A 19978-nucleotide genomic window follows, 5' to 3' on the forward strand; every position below is an offset into this window, starting at 1 on the left:
TGCTCCCTGCACTTCTAATCCCAAACCTGCAGGGATGACCTTTAAAAATTAGAGAGTTTTCTTCCACAGAAAAGCACATTTTTTTTAGTCCTCTCAAGTATAATGACAGTTATTTGGTGACAGTGAACTGGGTCATGTGGATTCATGTGTATAGATCAGAGTAGGAAGGGAAAGTAGCAGACTGGAAAAATCTGAAAAATGCTTACTTAGTACTGACTTAGTCCCATAGCAAAGGCACTGAAAGAGGATAATCTGAGGGAACAGGATGACATGGTACTTTCTGCAAATGCTTTTGGTAATCGTGAGTCATGAGACTGACCTATGGATTGGAATAATTGTTCAGTCACAATTTTTGTAGATAACTAAAGAATTTCCTATGTGGTACTAGTCTTAGGCAATGGTAAAATGAGTTCTGGCAGACCTAGGTGAAGGCGTTTAAAGCATTTTGCCTTTGTAGAGGGCTACTACCTACAACTGGGTGAGTGCTTTAGATCTGTCTAAAAATTAGGTTTAATTCCCAGGCCAAATTAACCACTCCATTTTGCACTGGAGTAACTCAGCCTGACTCATTCTGGTCCCATCAGTCTGCTGGGGGACCTCCTACTAGGTCATCTCAAACATCACAGTAATTTCTTCTGTTAATTATTCCCATGGCCATAGCCATGGCAGAGGCACCACAGAGACAAAAAAAAAAGCATACTAGGGTGCTCAAACAGTAGGTCATAATTGGCTTTTCTGCCCTATTTAACTTTTTCCATATTTTGAAAAAATACCTGCAGGAATTTTACCAGAAGTAATAAAGAGTTTCCTGAACTTAGATTAAAAATAAAGTGCCTAATAAAAAATTGTTGGTATTGCAACCTCAATTGTAAGTAAGACTCTTGAAAACCGGCAACTCTTTTTAAGAGGGCACTGTGATTGCCTGTATCTACAATTGTTTTTAATTATGTTCTTGTTTACAAAACTTCATAGATCACACTTTGTCAAGCTTTTCTTCACAATTATGCAGGCTGGAAATGTTTTATTTTAAAAAAAAGATAAAGTCATCACCATTTTGTTTTCACATGAGCATGGGAACCAACAAGTTCTACAGATGGAACAACAACCAATTTCCTACGGATTTGTTCTGTGTAGTTGTTCCAGGTCTAAGAACTCTGACTGAATCTGCTGGAGCACTTACATGACCCTTCCTTGAGCTGAATCTTTGATAAGGTTCACTTTGCAACCTTATCCTCTTTTGGGACACTTACAGGAATTTTTTTTTCCTGGGTGACCATTTTAATGAAGTATATAGGAAACTTTTATCTAAGAGAACAAATTATCTTTGAGATAATTATCAAAGATATATCAGAGATAATCATCAAATTATCAAAATATAATTTTGAGAAAATTATCAAATGAACAAATTATCTTTCAGACCTCGATCCCTTAATTTTGGTAGAAGATAATCAACTATTCCAAAGGTTACTAGGGGATAATGGTGTACAGACACACCCACACAGACTGTCTAGAATATGTTTTGTTTCTAGAAAAGCAGGCTAAGAACAAAGTATTATAAAATTCAGTAAAAGTAAGAAAACTGGCATTGTAAATACTAGAAAAGCAGTCATGTTTGGCTTTTCAGCAAACAGCAGATATCGATATCTGTATAACTACGTACAGATATAGGAGCATAAACGTATGCATTTTATTCTGAATATTAAACTCATACTGGACTTAATGTGTCATTGTTCTGGTATCTTACAATTTTAAATTAGTATTATTCATAACCTCATTAATAAAATTATAACATCCTGCCATTTCTACAAGCCTTTAAATTACCCTTAGATTATAAACTGACAGGGTCTTCACATTTGCCTATAAAGAATCTAGAAGAAGTTGTTTCCATATAAGTACTAACACTTCACGTTTCTTTGCCACCATTATTTGAAGATCTCGCAATACATTATTGATATTAGTTCCCATTATTACCGCTATTCCACATATGGATAAACTGGCACAGAGAGACTAACCCTCACTGTTACCCAGGGCCAGGAAAAGGAAACATAGCTCAGAGTCTGTCAGTACAGTTGCATAAACAGCTTGAGACCCCTGTGTACCACACTGGCACCAGGACAGTCCCACTCGGATCAGCCAGCTGATCCGGGCAACGTCCTGAATGCTAGCACTGGTGCAGTGAAGGGGACTGGAATAAGTGGCCAGGGATGGAAATGGGATATGGCAGGACTCTCTTTTTTGCAAGCAACGGTATTTTAAACTGGTCCATGAAACTGCATCATCAATCTCCTGGCAGAGCCCCTAGATAACAACTCAGTTGATTTTCAAGCTTTGAGCAAAGTTGCCTGCTAGTATAATTTAATGATATGAGAAATATTTATTAATTTATCTGACTGTCAGTACTGTATGAATTGGGGGAGATTTTGTCAACAGGGAAAATTCATATGGATGGAAAATATGGTATTACTTGCTAATTTCAGAGATGACTGGAATGGCCACAATTCAGAAAAGAGGAAGCAGCTCCTCCACAGAAGTGACTTCTAGGTTCTCACATATGTGCACAGCAGAAGGACAAGAGGTAATTCAGGTTGCACCAAGGAAAATTTCAGCTTTATGTAAAGAAAAATTGGTTCCTCCTATGACAGTGGTTCAGTACTGGGAAGAAGCGCCAAGAGAGGCTGAGTAATCTCCATTCTTGGAGATCTTTAGAAGATGTATGGACAAGGCCCTGAGCAACCGGTTCTAGCTTTGAAGTTGTCTATTTTGTGCAGGGTAGTTGACCTAAATGAGACCCTTCCGTCCTGACTTATTCTGTGATTTTACTCACTGCATGTTAGAACACCTGTGGAGTGAAATGTTCAGAAGCTCAAAGCTTGTTATTTCAGTATGAAATGTACGAGCTTCAAGCTCTGCAGTGCATCAGATCATAACCAAGTTGAAATTCTTCACCACCAGTTTCTAATAATTTTTCTAATTAGAACAAGTTTTCTAATAATTCAGCAGGTAAATATTTTCTTGGCATATGTGAGAGCACTCTGAAAATCAGAGAGAGTTTGTAACATCCAGCAAGTCTTGCCCTGAAAGTATATCTCGGGTGCTCAACAAGAGGATAACCCAGATGGAAAACATGAGATGTGAAGACAGCTCTAGTAGAGGAAGGCACTCTAATAAGCCCATCTTTTGCAAACATTAGTGCATTATCTATATAATAATCATTATAACTCTGAAGGGAGCGGAAGGGGTTAAAGCAGCCTGCAGTACAAGGGGTGCCAGGGAGCGGTCCCTGCCAGGCCACCTCACGCTGGGGAGTCCCTGGCGCTGGGACACCATCGGCCCAGAGCCCCCTCCTCTGGCAGGAGTCTGCTCCTTTTGGCGGCTTCCCGGGAAATGAGGAAGATACCACGGCCCCTTTAAGAGCGGGAGCAGCTGCTTATTAGTGTGGACGGCACGATCCACTGCGGTGCGGGCGGGGAGCAGGGAGCGTCCGCAAACTACTGTCCCCTAAAAATGTTAGGGAAACCTAACAGGACATATACCCCGAGGTACGAACGTTCACTTATAAATACATGGCGGGGCGGGAGGCAGTTCGTGCTGCTGATTTCTTAGACTTCATCAACACCGGAAATGTTGTGAAAGTATGTATTTCAGTGAAACATTTCTATTCTTTTTTTAATCGAAGGAGGCTGCAAGATAGCTCGGCAAGATCTCGGCCCTATTTGCAAGGCACAAAATAAGAGTCAGTCCCCATTCTAAAAAAATTCGTTCTCCAAGAAACATGTGATGAGCCAAGGGATTTGCTTAAAGTCACAGCTGAAAGGTTTGTAGCAACTGGAAATTTAACTGAGATTACCTGAATCACAGTTCAGTTCCTCAGTTACAGGAACAGTCTTGCTTCCCTGTTCCTTGCTATTACTCCTCAACAGAAGAAAAGCATGAAATACAGTGTCTTTCTTTAATTACAGGAAGGGGAGGGCATTGGTACTTACTTGAATCAGGACAGTAAACAAACAATATGCAGACTGTTCACGATTACTGCCTCAGGAAAATTTCATCAAAAAGCACCTACCAATTATTCCACAATGATAGGCCACCAGGAAAGTGGCAAAGATAGTTTATGCAGAGCATTAGGAGACAAAATAATGGATCATTTCTTTGTTAACCAATAAGGACACATAAAGAATAAGGAGGGTCTAGTAGTTTAAGTATTTATGACAGCAGAGAACAGCCGATACTTGCTTTGACAAATATTTAGCATATATAACGTCTTAAAAAGAATCACTTCATGATATTCATTAAGAACATGTCTACCACTTAGGAACCATACACTAACTAAATACCCAGGAAATCTATTAATGAAGAATGTGGGGGACATTTTGCTTGTGTGAATGGCTGAACACATATCCTACTGTTTTGGACAGTACATATCACAATAGGACATAGTTCCAGTTGGCATATATGGGCTGTACAATATAGATGCACATATATTTATAAAATGCATAAGATATTCTGTCTATCAGCCCTGCAGTAAAAACTGAATCTATGGCTTAAAGTTTACTTATTACAGAGAAGTCCTCCCTAAACCTTTTGGAGTACTGTCAGACAACATGTCCCCCAAAATAGTGTTTCCATATCAAACTTAAATGACAGAACAACTAAGCAAAAATGATTCTGTGAACCATTTTGTTAAGCACCTCACTGGCCTGGATAGCACTAAGAGGACACACAACTGAGCACCACTGGAAAATCAGCCTGCATAGAGCACTGTGGATAGTAAGAATCCAGTAAAATTCCTAGACTGCAGGCAGCTGAACTGCTACAACAAAAAAATCCTAGTAGATTGCACTGAAATCAGCATGGAAGAAAAAACATCGAGCCATTCTTAGATAGCAAGTGACCACTTGGCTGGAATAGGAAACATCCAGCAATTTCTAAACTGCTATAAATTGTAGACCTAAAATACAGAACGCCAGCAATGCTTCGGTGACACATAAAACTGAGAAGAGGGAAAATCCAGCAATCTTCTAACAGCAAGTAGAGCTGCACAAACTAATATATAATGAAAGGAGGGCAAGATGTTTACTTCCTTCTCAAAGAATATTAAGAATTGATAAATATACTGATATAACTGATGTAAATATATTCAGGGAATGAAAGGCAGAACTATAATCAATAGTGGGACTATACCAAAATAAGGAAAGTTACATTTGTTAGGCAGTAAATATTTATACTGTGTTAGCGCTCAAACCCCAGCTAGTTTGGTGTGAATGCTATGGAGAGAACTTGGAAGGGTCAACAGCTAAACCAGAGACTTTAGGAACAGCAACAACAACCAATTACTCTCATCCTGAAGAGTTTTGCATAGGCATGTCAAATGTGCAGAATCAGCTAACCACAGCCTCTTTGTTTATAATACCAGTATTTCATCTATCACTCCAAAACAGTAATATTTTTTCCCTTGACTCATCCAAAGGCATACATCCAGTGTTGATTTGGAGAATACCAGGTTTTATTTTTCACCTTTTCCTGTATGTTCATCAAGCTGTTCCACTTCATTTGTCTCTTATTGACCTACCATGAAAACCTCTTACTATGGCAATTTCTACCCAAAACTTCTCCACTTAGAGAGCCACAATTCACAAGAAACCTTGCTTTTGTCTTTGTTTTGTTTGGAAACATGTTTACAGTCAGATTCTACACTTCTGGTTTGACTTACCAGTTTCAACACAACCTGTAAGAAAAACATTCAGCCTGCAAATTAACAAAATATAAAATACGAATATAAAAAAATCACCTCTGAAAAGTTCTCTAGAAGTGTTTTAATGACTCATATTTTGGTCTTAATTACATTAAATAAGCCATACATACTTTGCATGGAAATGAACATATTTCTGCCTTCTCCAGCCCCATGATGAAGTGTTGATCTCGTAGAAACTCATGTTGCATGTCATGTACTCAAGGTTTGGAATTTCAGAAATTGTGAGACAAGCTTAACAAAGTTCACTGTAGCTGGGCTGCCATGCAAGGACACTTCAGGGCAGGGTTGCAAGGGGAAAGCAGCAAGCAGAAGCAAGAGATGCAGAAAGCTGTAGTACTCAATATAAGCAAACACTTGTCAGGGATTTTGCATAAAGATCAGTGCATCATTTGGCCTTTACAGTGCTCAGAGGAAATTGAACAAATCACCGAAAGGCTACAATTCTTCACCTCCGTTCATTCTGCCCTATCCCCCACTTTGCAATTATCATTTCAAGAACAGCAGGTGAACATGATACTGCCAAGGAAGCAGAGGAGTCAGCTCTCATCGTGAAGGCCCTTTTTCTCCTCTTCAGATGGCCAAATGTACATCCCATAGCAATGGCTGAAGCAGGAATTTAGGAAGTCTTGATGATGGTCAAAGTTGTTGCTGAACAGCTTGATGAGCAGGAGAATCAGGGTAAAAGTAGCACCACCGTGTATCAAAGACTTGGAAACTTCATCAGTATCAGTGGAAACTTGGAGACTTTGTCAATATCAATGGATCTACAACCAGGTGTAGACTGGAACTTGTGAGAGATCTGGGTGTCACACACTGCCACAATTTCAAGTGTGAGAAGTAAAAGGTCATATAACAGTGATTCTGACAAGAGATTATTACCCCTTTTTTTAATCAAGGGAGACAAAATTTGGAGGAAGCAGGGAGGAACAGAGGAGGCAGTGGACAAGAATATATACCTCATCAGTAGTTCCAATATATTAAAAGAAGTCTCTTCAGCCAAAACTATGATCTCCCATGCACCAAGTGTCAATGAGAGCTTTTCAAATGGTTAACACTGTCTCCTGAATCACTCTGACATCTTTCATATGCAAGGGATTTCACAGAACAGTCTGATGAATCAGAGGTTGCCAGTAGCCAGTAGACTTGACAATTCTTCTCAAGAAACAGTGGCACCATCACATGGATCATCTTTGGCATCAAATATTACTTCAGTCCAACACAGATGTCCATGAACTATGACAACCCTATCCTGAAATTCTCTCTTCATGGGCAATCTTCTCATATTCAGGGAAAGATCCTTTGCAACCAGTCGCTCTTCTCATGAGCACAGACATGATGTGGAACAAGCAGACAGTTATCACCATTAATAAATTCTGTCAAAGCCATCAGTTCAACCAGATAGACACTTAGTTCCACATATTGTGTGTCCTGTTTTTTGGTCTCCTACAGTGAACAAGAAAGCCATCTCTCAGCAACAGAAGCCTTGATAAAACAGAATTCCCCTTTACAAACAATAGGAGTTGCAGTATCACTACTGCTGCTGCCTCAGGAGAAAGCAAAAGTGGTGTATTTCTTTCACAGCACTGATTTACAAACAGCAGCCTGGTCTGGCAGTGATGTGGCATGGTGCTCTTTATGAGACTGTTCCTGCAGCTGATGATTGACCTTGGAAACAGTAGTTCACCCCACAGGAAAAAACATCCAAAACATCTTCACAATGCCATGCTAGAATATACCAGGATAACAATTCAGATGCCATACAAACTGCAATACTACAGGGCATGATCATGGCACATACCAGAAATGCATTATGATGTGTTCTTGCTAATTTGGCAGTGTCCATTAGAAATGTAAATCCATGTCAGAACTAGATAAAACCTGTACGTATCACTAAACTGACGGCTCGCACATTGAGGAACCATGCCAAGATAAAAGCTACATTCTTTTCAGCTCATGTCTATTTGCTTTCATAAAGTAACGAAGAAGATGGTCTTTCACTGACCTCTGTGAACGCCTATTTGCACAGACGTAACCGAAATATAACACCCATTTTTCCTGAGGAAGAAAAAGGAACCGCATCGAGCTTCCTCTCTCTCTGAGGTGTGCTGCCTTTATGGCACATGGCTGGAGCAAAACACTGTGAAAACTAGTGCTAAAACTAGCGCTGAAACAAAATGTTGCCTTTGAATGGAGAATATCTAATGAAGCAAAAAAAGGATCACTGCTATAGATCTAGTTTTCAAGCAAAACCAGCCTTTATTAAAATAGATTTCACTGATTTTTTTTTTCTTATTTCTTTTCTTACCAAGTTATCTCTCTCTGGCCTTCCATACTTGAATTGTTGCTCTGTGGCTTTGTCACACTTGCTTTAGACTGTGAGCACCTTAGGCTGGGAACAGGCACTGAGGAGCACATGGTATTCTGCACTGTATTTGCTATAAAGCACAATGCTCAGAGTGACCAGTACCAATAACAGCAGTGTACTCTTTTCTCCAAAGCACAGCTCATCAATAAAACAGTTAAGTGACCTCTTTGTCTGGCAACACCTCCCCCGTTCTCCCACCCCACCATTTACTGAAAGAATTTCAAGAAAGTGCAACATTATACGATAGGAACATAAGAGCGCCTCAAGGAGAGACTCTGTGGGTCCCACCAGTGACAGTGAACAATGCCAAATTCCTGCTCAAGAAGCTACATTCTGCAACAGTAATTCCAACCTCTTTCTCCTCCTCTCATGCCTATTACTTTTCAGTCCACAGTTATTTAGTATTACAGTGAGTTGCACAGTCACTGAATTCCAACCCAAGGAGGCTATATTTTAATGTTAGGTGGTAATTCCCAAATATTTCAGGTGTGGTTCCCTAGCAGAACCATCTAATGCTGTTGAAAGGAAAAGGGCATCCCCTATCCTTCAACACAGAAATAGGCCATGAGGTCCCTTCTCCTCTCTTGTGGCCATACTGGCACTTCCTGCATGTTTTTGTGAGTTAGTTTACTAACCCAATAGAAAATAGCACTTTTTTCCTTTTTACTTCATTAGTTTTATGCCTTGTTAGCAATTCAGAACATGTCAGGGAGGGCTCCAGTGCGTAACAGGTTTGGCAACATCAGCAGCAAGAATATGTGGCTAGGACCAGGGAGGAAGATAGGGAACAGGAACTCTGTGGCAATTACACGTTAACTTTTCTCACTGCATCTCATGTCCTTTGGCTGAAAACTTTCCCATTTTGGAATGGTGAAATTATGTCTGGAGAAAAGGAATGCAAACACTGTTCTATAGTAAAGCAGCTCAGTGTATACAGGTCTTATTTTCTCTTATTTCCAGAGACACCTAGTATAGTCTACAATGACAGCAAATTATCTTCCTGTGTTCTTTTAACTATTCTGAGTTGATTCCTTAATTTTATCTTGAAACTATTTCTTTCTGCTCACTTGCTCTTTCCACACTGGGTATTCCACTTGATTCTTTCACCATATTCTAGCAGTAGGATCTTAACTGCCCTCCTTCTTCACCTTTAGTCACAGTCAAGTTCTCTCCTCCTTTGTCTGATCCACATTAGGAACTCTAAATTAGCAGAGAAGGAGAAGTCACTCTAGTATTCCATTTAGTAGCATTGCAGTCACCAGGGTGAATTCCTTCAAAAGAGTGCATACTGCTAATTTACATCCTATATACAGTAACATCTGATTTTTCATCAGTATAAGAAGTACTGCAATGTGTAGAGATTCTACACAAGTATAGAAAGTCCTCCAGCAAAAAGTAAATAATATAGACCAGATTGGGCTCTGTCATTAAACTAAACCAGCTGCAGAAAGTTTTACCAATGCTAATGAAACCTCACAGTTTTAAAGCTCCTGCCCTAAGGAGAATTCAGAATAAAAAGATGAGGAAGTTTCTAGCCTTCACTTTCTTCTTTGCAGAGAAAAAATGAAACATGTGACATAAGTGAATCTGAAAGGCTGTAAGAGGAGATAAAAAAACTAATCTATCATAGTCTTGGTAAACGCTTGTTACTTTTCTGTCATTCTCATGGCAGAAAAGGAGGTGCTGCTTTGTTAATTTTAAATACTTAGGAACTTTAGGTGTGCAGGCAGCCCTGGAAACACTTCTCACCTTAAATGTGACTCCCCACTGTCAGAACATAGAAATCCATTAGTTCTGCACAACATAACAAGTGTCTCTGACTCATCTCTGTAGATTTATGCTTTCCAGGTACCCCTGAGACAGGTGAGGAACTAGTAGCAGCAGTGGAAGCTCTCCTTGCAATGTCAGCCCTGTGACCACATCTCAACCCTGATCTATAGAGAAAAGCCACTTCAGGTAGAAGACAGCCAGGCCAAAAAACCACCATACAGCAACTACACATACAATAACTTTCAATCATTGCCTTGTAAGAACGGGACTAAGCTGGAAGACAAAAAGAGATTGCCAGCTCCCAAGAAATGTATGAACATTCAGCTATGGCAGGTCAAGCACAACTGGATTTCTCAGTTACACATATTTTTTGAACATCTGAGCACAGGCAAAACTTCCTGGGGGTTTTGCTTTCTCCTGCTCAAGACATTATACTGACCAGAAACATATCAACCATAGGCAACCATGGCTGCCCCATGACCTCTGTAGATACAACGTAATCATGCTCCTGAACAGAAAAATCAAAGTCATATTTCACAGAGGTGACTAAGCATAACCTGGGAGACAAAAGGAGAGGTAGACAAGACAGGAGAAGGTGGTTCAGTAGCACTTTGTCCCCAGTACTTGCTCAGCCTCTCAGAAATTGCTTCAGGACAAGGTTATAGGGAAGAATAAATTTAGTGATGACAGAGAGATTAATCGTGCCATGGTATGTACGTCACAAGCCCTTGGGAATAAAGCAAGCTTCTCTGCATACCGAGCTGATAAGCGAGCTTACTGTAGGTACTAAGTTAATTAGTAGCAGTCTGGGAAGGAGGTAGAGTAGATAGTGAGATGAAACAGGGGAAAGGTGAAATGCTTCCTAGAGACTGAATGAAGAACAAAGATCAACAATGAGATACTGGAAGAAAGAAAGAATGAAAAAAGGAAATCTGTGGTCTTAACTAAAGAAATCTGCTGTTAAATGAAGTCTGGTCCCCACAGCATGATTGAACAACAGAGAACAGGAAGCTTTCTATAAAAAAACACCTCTACTGCACATGAAAGGGAGACAGTTTAGGATAGAAGTATAAATGTCCTTCTTTACTCTCCCTGACTTCTACCTCTTGTTTCACAAACACTGCATAGTGATACCTCCCGGGCCTTTCCCAAGCCCCTCTGCGTTTTCTGAATCTTGTCATTGCCAAAAACTTCTTCATGCAACTATGTGATCAATTTTTCTTTGTTATGGACCACTACACACTGTAACCAATGACAGTCTGAACCAGACTAGGGAGACAATCAAAATGGCAGACAGATAAAAATCTCAGAAGACCTTCAGCAATGCCAAAAGACCTCACGTAGAAGCACTGCATTGATAGAAATCATATTGCAAAGGCTGGTTCGTAGAAGTTCATCCTGCTTTGTATCCTTAGATCCACAAAGCAGTCAGTATCACATTCATAAACCTGTTCAACTAATGCATTCACAGCTGCATGGCAAAGTATCATTCTTGTAAATGCGTAAAAATAATTCCTAAAGATTCGGCCCAGTCATCCATGCAACTCCATGGGTAAAATATACAGGAGTTACTGAACTCTGAACTTCACCTGAAATAATCTGAAGTAATGCAAGCAACAACTAATGCAGCAGAGATATCTACCATTTTTAGCCTTTTTCAACCTGGTATTTCATAACTATGTCTAGAAATATTTTTAAAAGTGGTGCACCAATCACAACTACTATACAAATTTTCAGCAAAACCTGTATCTTTCTATCTCTCCACAAATCAAATACAGCCTTTCCAAAACAGAGGTAGTTTTCCACCAAATAATGAAGATTTTTTTCACCTTTCTGACTTTCTCCTAACTTAGCAAAAAGGTCTAGCCCCAAAGCAGTTTTTATGTGCCTACTCCCCACAGCAGAATGTGCAGACAAGCAAAGTGCTTCGGCTCCTTCTACATAGCCTACAGAAGGGTAGGTACTTACAAGGGGTATCCCAACAACAGTCAGATTGTTGGGGGATTTGACAATAGTCAGTGTACTCACCAGAGCTGGGAGGTGCCTAAAGTCATCAGGCTGAGCTGGAAATCCCTGACATAATTAATAGGATTTGCTGAGGACAAGATGGGTCTTAGATTCTACACCTTTCTGTAGAGCTTACTTTGTCCAACAAGGAGGAACTTCCTTCTACTCCAATGGTTTGGGCTGAGCCGATCAAACAGTGCTCACTGCAGCCCTGGAAGTTATTCCCACTCTTCCTCCCTTCCCCTCCACCACTCCAGCTATGCATTCCCATTGCTTCCCTTGAATGGAGATCTAGTGGTTAGACGATACTTTGGTGACTAGACTCAGCCCACTAAATTCACTCTGGAAATACGTAAATACTTTCCCACTAGCCGAGACAGCTGAGGTGGCTCAGCAAGAGATCAGCTGAGCACTAGAATCACTGCAAGGAGGACAGGCTTTGACAGCTTTGACAGCTAGGAGATGGAGAAGAGGCAGGAAGGAGGAAGGACTACCATATTCCACAGCAATTATCTATTAGGTTTGTTTAGCTGCCTTGTCAAATCACACTTTCAGTCGCTACTTTAAAAAGTAGAACCATCTTCTTGGAAAATAATTCTTACAGTAGTGATGCTCTTTTATTATAATAGCTCAGTAAACAGAACGCTTAGCCAGGGTCTGTAGTATATTTTAATTCCCTTCTCAACCCAGTAGGCTATAAATCTTTTATCTTTAAGGAACAGTTCTAACAACTACCAGCTACCCCAGTTATAAGGAAGTACTAAGGCATCCAGATTCCACCACGAGTCAGTCATGCTTTCTGTGCAGAGAGGCTGTGAAAACAGTTTTGTCAAATCTTCCTTAGCGCTTAAAGTGCTCTCAACACTAGGCAACCCCAAAATGGAAAGAGCTGTAAGAAACATATCAGTTTTCCCATTTAAAGGATAGTCTTGCAAAATGACACACTACACACCAGAAGCCCAACTTCCTCCTCTTTACATGGCTGTTAAGTCTGCCATCTTCAAAGGAATTCTCTTGAAAGCGAAGAATGGGTAACAATCAGAGCTGAAAGTCCTTTATCTGTCAGCAGCCAAAAAGGCAGGTATAAGGGAAAAATATTAGAAACAGAAACATTGACAAATCTAGACTGGAAGGGGAGATCATCTGGTCCAATCTCCTACTGAAAGCAGGGCTTTAGACTCAGTTGAGTCTTGAATATTTCCAGCCAAGATGATTCCTCCACTTCTCTGGGCAAGTAATTGCAATGTTTCCCTGTTTTCATCATGAAGACTTTTTTTCTTATATCCAGAGACACACACCCTCTTTCCTGTTGCTTCTTGTCCTGTCGCCATGTACCCTCATGAAGAGTACCTCCATCCTCTCTGTAACTACCTACTAGACGTTGGAAAACTGTGAGTAGACACTCACCACCTGCCCAAGCCTTCTCTAGGCTGTACAAACTAGTTCCTTAAGTTGTCAAAGTTCTCCAGCCCTCAAATCATCTTGCAGCAATTCACCAGACCATATCCAATTTTTTGATTTCTCTCTTGAACTGGGGGGACCAAAAATGTACACAGTATTCCAGGTGTGTCCTACCAAGTGCTGAGTAGAGTGGAATGATCACGCCCCTTGATCTGTTGACTACACTCTTACCGATGCAGCCCAGGACACAGTTTGCCTTCATTGCTTCAAGGGCACACTGCTGACTCCTGTTGAGCTTGCCATTCATTGTGACCATCAGGTCTGTTTCAGCAGAGCTGCATCCCAGTCAGTCGGACCCCAGCCTGTACTGCTGCTTGGGATTATTCCATCCATGCATGACTTTACATTTATCTTTGTTAAACCTGATGCAATTATTCTTGGAACAATCTTCCAACCCAAATACTATTAATAAACATTTAGCAGTAGAACATATTCCTATTAGACAAACATGAGCTGCAGTGAGCTCCTGGTATTTGATACACTATAAATACACTATAGTATTTGAGAACTTCCAATGATTTTCAGACACACGCTAAAGGTTCAGATGATAACAGACTTCAAGAAGTAATTCAGTACCTGTTCTGTTGCTTATCAGTACTCCTCATTCCCAGATACATCAGGGAGTAAGAAGGATTTTAACCCAGCCCTCTGTGAAATAATAACCCATTGCCTCCTTTTTTCCTTTTGTTTGTAAAATCAAAGAGGGCACAAAACAACATTTGACAAACAGGACCCAATCAGGATAGAAAAATGTATGGATTTACATTTTGCAGAACTCATAAATAGATTTATGTGTGGGCCATGTGATGTGGGCTGGGCTGGCAGTCCTTCCTGCTTTATGAGGCAGAGATCAAGATTCCTCTGCTACACAAGGAGGAGAACATAATTTTGAGGGCAGAGTTTCTCTCATTAAAGTAAAGCAGACCAAACAGATCCAACACAGGTAAGCACTCCCCCACTGCTCACTCCGCCCTCTTTCCTAATGAGTTTCCTGCTTTTGCGGGACAGACCTAAAAGAGCTGCAAAAGAGTAAAAGGTGTGTGATCGTCTAGAAATTGCTTTGGATTCAGAACCTGGAAAAATGAGGTTCTTGTTTCCCACGCACAACTCGTACAACAGGATCTTCCCATCGTTTGGTACCTTCCCATATTCACTAGTTACCAGCTTTTAGTTTCAAAAGAAATCTTCATCATCTCCCTACAAGAAGACTCAAAAGGAGGAAAGGAGAGTTTTTACTGGTGTCCCATCCTCAGGTCAGAAGAAGAAGGAGCAGGGACAAAAGAGGTTGCATGTTTTTCCTTGTGATGAAGAGAGAAGTTAAAACATGACTGTTCCCCTCTCTCTGGTAAGTATGCGCTGAAAGCTGACAGTAAAAAAGGTAACAAGAAGGTAATCTGTTCAGAAAGAATGTGTTTCTTTTTCTGGCATTTGTATAGATACATTTATCTGGTTTTGCTGTAACAAGGGAACACATTTAGTGTACCAAAACACACAATGTAACATGGAACTATATAAAACTGTTTATTTGTTTGGAGATGCATATTCATTAAAAATATGCCATGCTCTTTTCCTTCAAAGGAATCTTCATCAAAACAGTGGGGTATACTTAGGTTAGTATAACACATGCAAGATGACTCCTTTATGGTGTTCTTGAATACCACAGATCCCTGGTATTCATTCCACATTGACTGCACACAGTGACAACTGCTGTCTCTTTCACAGAGATGGGGTTTGGAATGGGGGACAGGAGGGGCTCTCGTGTTTGTGAATGGTGCAAAAAAGCACATCAACAGAAAAAGAACTGAGGATATAGGCAAATATTCAAATGGATGCCTACATTTTGCAAAAACAGACATACCCCAGCTATATCTAGAATCTAAAGTAATGTTAATGCTATAATGCTACACTGAAGTTAGATGCTCAATTTACTGGGGCAGACAGCCCCATTAATAAGGCTACTTTTCTTCTGGGATCTGAACTAGTATCTGAACCTTCATTATGCAATGTACAAATGTCCTAGAATTAACCTTTAAAGTTAGTCTTCATTTCACTTTCGTAGTAACCTCAAATCTGCATCCTAGACTGCTCTAAGTTCTATTAAGAAGCTAGACTTTTTTAGATAAGCCTGGCAATAAGTGCTGATGGTCTATTTATGCATTTTATGTCTTGCAACTGTGTGTCCAAGCATTCCCATTATTCAATATGCATTCACATAGGAAATTCTAGTACATTTACATGGGCATGTATTTACGCACCGATTTCCCAGATTTATTACATATGTGCATAGCTGCGTGTTCTCATGATGGCATGTACTTGAGGATGTATGTTTTTATTTTGGTCATGGTACTGATAACGTATTTGTATGCTCATGTTTCATGCTGAAAAAACTATTCCATCTTCCACAGATGTCTGTCCCCTTAACTGCTCATCTGTTCTCAACTGTCTGCTACCACCATCTATACTACCATGTGGTTACAGACACACTGGAAGAACATCCGCCAAGTCTTGTTGCTTCTTTTCACTGCCGCTCTTCTCATTGGGGTCACCATGCTGGCCATTTCATCTAACATCAATCCAGTAGGCTATTTCTTCCTAGGGGTAGGGGGAGTGTGCCTGGTCGGCTATTTGCTGAGTGTCTTTGTTGAGTGTTACCTGAGGAATCAGCACCGACATGACGCAAATGAGATATCTCCAAGCAGACAAAGCCAAGCAGGGTAAGCAGCAACCTGGTTATTCCTCTTACTTTAACTCTCTCTCCTCAGATATGGCGATTTTACGTATTGTTTTGCTGCCCTTCCCCTAGGGCACCAAACACAGCCTCCATTTCAGATGACAAAAGTTCTTTTTAGGTTGTTTTCCTTCATTCTTCAGGTGGAGGTTGCAAATGTTTATGCCACACGTCCTGTATCTTGTCCAATATGTATTTTCTTCCCCCCGGGAACTGATCCACTAACAATTTCCAAGGTTAAACAGATCCAGGCCCAGTTTTATTTTTCTTCGAGTAATCAAGTCTTGCCAAACAATGAGTCAGACAAGGAAAAAGAAAAAATGCTGAAGCAATACTGAATCTTAGCTGGGTTTAAGCTCTATAAACCTTATCTCCAGAGCAACTGTTCCTCAACAAACTTTTAAGAAGGAACTTGTAACTGGGTGTGTTTCCAGTCTTAAAAATCCAACTTGACACTAATAAGCCCTGATTTTGAGAGGCTCTGAATACTCTCACATCTTTTTGGCTTTGTGTATCTTTGCAGGTTCTCAGCAGCACCTAATTTAACCCCAATTTGCCTACTGTAGTTAAAGAGTTTAACTTTATTTGTATCTTTGCTTCCTTGTCTGTATAATGCAGATAATCATTATCCACATCCATAAATTACTTGACGTTCTCAAATACAGGGTGTTGTAGCAGGGTAAAAATGTTATTACGTGTTTATTTTTAGAAAGAGTACCTAAAATGAAGTCTATATTGGGCTTTGCTAGTTTGGGGGCACACCAGAGAAAAATTAGTATCTATTTATTTAAAAACATGACCTAAAAAGGAAAATGTTTCTAAAAGAACATTTTTCTCTGCAGACATTATTTTTAGCACAGAATAGTTAGTCCTTGTTTAAACTAAATGAAAAGACTTAATTTTCTCCACTTCTTAAAAATGGATGAACATTGAGCTAATGTATTAAAAAAGCAAGGTCCTGTTTTATTCTGAGAAATAATTAGTAGTTAGTAATTCTTAGTGATACATTTTAACTGGTAGGAGATTTTAAATGAGGGACGTCATCCTTATGGGTCCCTTCCAACTTGAGATATTCTATGATTCTGTGATCAAGCTAAGCCTAGGAATTAGGCTGAAACCCAGTGTGGGTTTTTCTACTTATTCCGGGGAGTTTGGGAAAATGGTCACGTGAGCCATTCTCTACACCAGGAAGCAAGACATTAAGTTGGCTGCACAAGCAAGCTGATCCAGTGGCAGAATATCACATACAATAATACCACAAGATATCCTGTCTCAGTCCCATCTATTGATTGTAGCACGGTCCCTATACTACATTATCCAGACTACCTGCCTCTGCATAAACTAAGCAGTAAAATAACGAGTGTAACTGCCATTCCTCTCTTTGTGCATAGGGTAAACGCTGCCTTTGAAGCGCCCACCTATGAGGAGGTGATGACCATGTCAGTTCCAGCAATATGGACAATTGCATCCAATCCAGGCTTAGTGCCCTCACCACTGAATGAGCCTCCTCCTTACAACGTAGTTATTGAATCATCTGCCCGAGAAGAGATGATGGTGGAGGCTCTCACAGTGTCAGTGGCATCAGACACAAGGCACACCTCTGAGACAGACACAGGCTCCAGAGTGCAGTTGCAGCTGGTGCTGCCCCCAAGACTGCAGCGGTTTGTTTCGGACATCCATGAAGTGAAAGGTATTGAAGACCGGTTTGAGCCACTGGAGCCACTCACGCCACCACCTGCTTATGAGAGTGCCAACAACGATGAGGTCTTTGAAGCCGCTTTCCAGTCCTCCATATTATGATTAATTTCACCTTCTATGAATGCAGAACCAAACCCTCACTCCAATACAGGGTGCTCCTGGAGGGAAGGTGAAGGAGCTGAGATTTTTCACACCCGAAACTGTAAGTTTGTCTCACCATTCTTTGAACCAGAGCTGAACTACAGACACAGCTTCTGATCTCACTAGAATCTTTTTGCACAAAATATATATCAATGCAATACCACAATGCTTTGTCTTGGCAGATACATAAACCACTGTGAGGAAAGTTGTGTTATATACAGCAACAATTCTCAAACTGGAGATACACCTTTATGGGGGAGGAGAGTGAATCATGAGCAGAGACAAGGTTGCCAACGGACCTCTGAAGAAGGACTGTAGGATGCAGCCAGGAGAAGCTGCCTCGGAAAGGGGAGGAATAGAAACAGCACTAAGTAGGTTATGCCTGTGCATTACAAACAGCAGTATTGCTGAGAGCTGTGTGGTCATCAGCCACCCTAAAATCCCTACTGAGAGACAGAGGCTGTGATTCCCTGAGTTGGTGTTTTGCAGCAACACAAATTTATGGTCTGCACTGTTTGTTGCTACACCTCTGCTGCGCTCGCTTCCACATACTCAGCTGTGTTGCACCTGAGTGTGACTGAGGGGGAGGGTGGCTGTCTTCAACCGGAAGCCGGCACCACCTGATACCTGTAACTTGGGCTTGAAAAGCTGACGGCAAGCACAGCACCATGAAATTACTTCTATTGTTCACAAAGTTCTCATCCCACAGAGCTTCCAGGTGGTGGACAAGAGGGAGATAATAGCAGTTTTTCTCCTGTAAGAGAGGCTGGCAGTGGGATACATATACATATACATATCTTCTCCCTGGACCACCAGTCTTCGCAGCTCTACAGGAGGGTGTATTTCTCTGCTGTACTACAGCCCCAGACAGATCGCTTGAGATACTTTATTGTCATCATGTCATCATTTGCACACACTGCTCCAGTTCCCTGTAACAATGCTGTGCATGGAGGCTTCTCTCTGGACTCTGGAAAGGGACAGTCTGTCTGCCAAGGCCACAGCTACAGTGGAGAGCACCTGAAAACAGCAGGCCCAAGGCACACACAGCCTTCATCATGATGGCTCTAGGTTAGAGCCAGGTTCTAGCTCTCACTGATCAGTGATGCTGTGCAGCCTTTTAAAATGGGTGAGTTAAACTGGTGAGCTCTGCAGCATTAAAGTGGTGTGTAGTATGCAAAAAGATATTCATGTCTGGTGAATGTCCAAACAATAAAAAAAAAGAAATACGGTGGTCCAAATCTCCTATGAAGAACAGCAGCAATCATCACAGCCTTGTCTAGTACGACTGCATCATTTTTAATTCATATGAGGAAACATCAAACCATAGGCTAGAAGCAAATAAATTATTTCTTATTGTTTGATTCTTTATAGTTCAAAAAAATAAAGACTTATGTTGTTTATAAATAAATGGGCTGCGCTAAAAATACCTGGTGGCATCATTAGTTTTTCCTCCCAAAAGAAACACTCCACAAAGCATGCTTTTGCTTGCATTCTGCTTACTTGATAATCTTGGCTTAGAAAAAGGAGAGGAGTTCCATTTCTAAGTCTACAGCTGAATCACTTTAATATCTTTAATGATGAAGCAGCTATGATACCTCTATCATAAAAGTATTATGAGACACAAATTTGCTGATAGAGGCAACATGATTTTTTTTAAAGCCAACCATTTCTTGCATCTTCTTCCTGTAGCTGCAAGCACAAAGGAACAAACGAGAATAAAAGCAGTACAGGTGTACCATGCAGGAATAGAAAATTCGGGTCTAAGCTGGGCAAGCCAGGACCTTTCTGAGTGCACCAAATTGCCAGAAGTCAGGAAGAAATTCAGGTGACTAGCACAGACAAAAACTAGACAAAACAAAGACAAAAAAATGTCACCAGCTATGATCACTAGGATTTTGTCTTCAGCATCTCTTAAGGGTTATTTAAGCCTTCAGACTTGTGTTAAGTTTTAGCATGTGAAACTCCTGTGCACCAAGGAACAACTATTTGCAGCTTTACATGACAACAGCTGTAAATTTGCTTCTGCTGAAAGGATGCTCACTTGCCTTTCCCTTTA

At 40.6% G+C, this 19978-nt stretch overlaps 1 protein-coding gene across 4 annotated transcripts; it reads left to right on the forward strand.

Moving 5' to 3' along the window:
* The first annotated feature begins 3422 nt into the window (after window positions 1-3422).
* Window positions 3423-19250, forward strand: TMEM139 (transmembrane protein 139). Of its 4 annotated transcripts, XM_072850908.1 has the most exons (5): window positions 3429-3539; window positions 3677-3814; window positions 13183-14700; window positions 15761-16069; window positions 17475-19250. In XM_072850908.1, the coding sequence occupies exons 4-5, from the start codon at window positions 15822-15824 to the stop codon at window positions 17881-17883; spliced, it is 657 nt and encodes a 218-aa protein (XP_072707009.1). In that variant the 5' UTR covers window positions 3429-3539; window positions 3677-3814; window positions 13183-14700; window positions 15761-15821; the 3' UTR covers window positions 17884-19250. The 4 variants fall into 4 exon arrangements, with proteins under 4 accessions (XP_072707030.1, XP_072707009.1, XP_072707039.1 ...); XM_072850929.1 differs by lacking the exon at window positions 3677-3814 and having other exon boundaries at window positions 3423-3539; window positions 14609-14700; XM_072850938.1 differs by lacking the exon at window positions 3677-3814 and having other exon boundaries at window positions 14513-14700.
* The last annotated feature ends 728 nt before the right edge of the window (window positions 19251-19978 follow it).

This window comes from Ciconia boyciana, chromosome 1, assembly GCF_034638445.1.
Source record: "Ciconia boyciana chromosome 1, ASM3463844v1, whole genome shotgun sequence".
Taxonomy (NCBI): Eukaryota; Metazoa; Chordata; class Aves; order Ciconiiformes; family Ciconiidae; genus Ciconia; species Ciconia boyciana.

Bases quoted from the DNA above. Each gene is read 5' to 3' on its own strand.
- TMEM139 (XM_072850929.1), top strand. From the start codon at position 15,822: ATGTGGTTACAGACACACTGGAAGAACATCCGCCAAGTCTTGTTGCTT. The intron at 16,070-17,474 runs GTAAGCAGCAAC...CTTTGTGCATAG, and splicing joins AGCAGACAAAGCCAAGCAGG to GGTAAACGCTGCCTTTGAAG.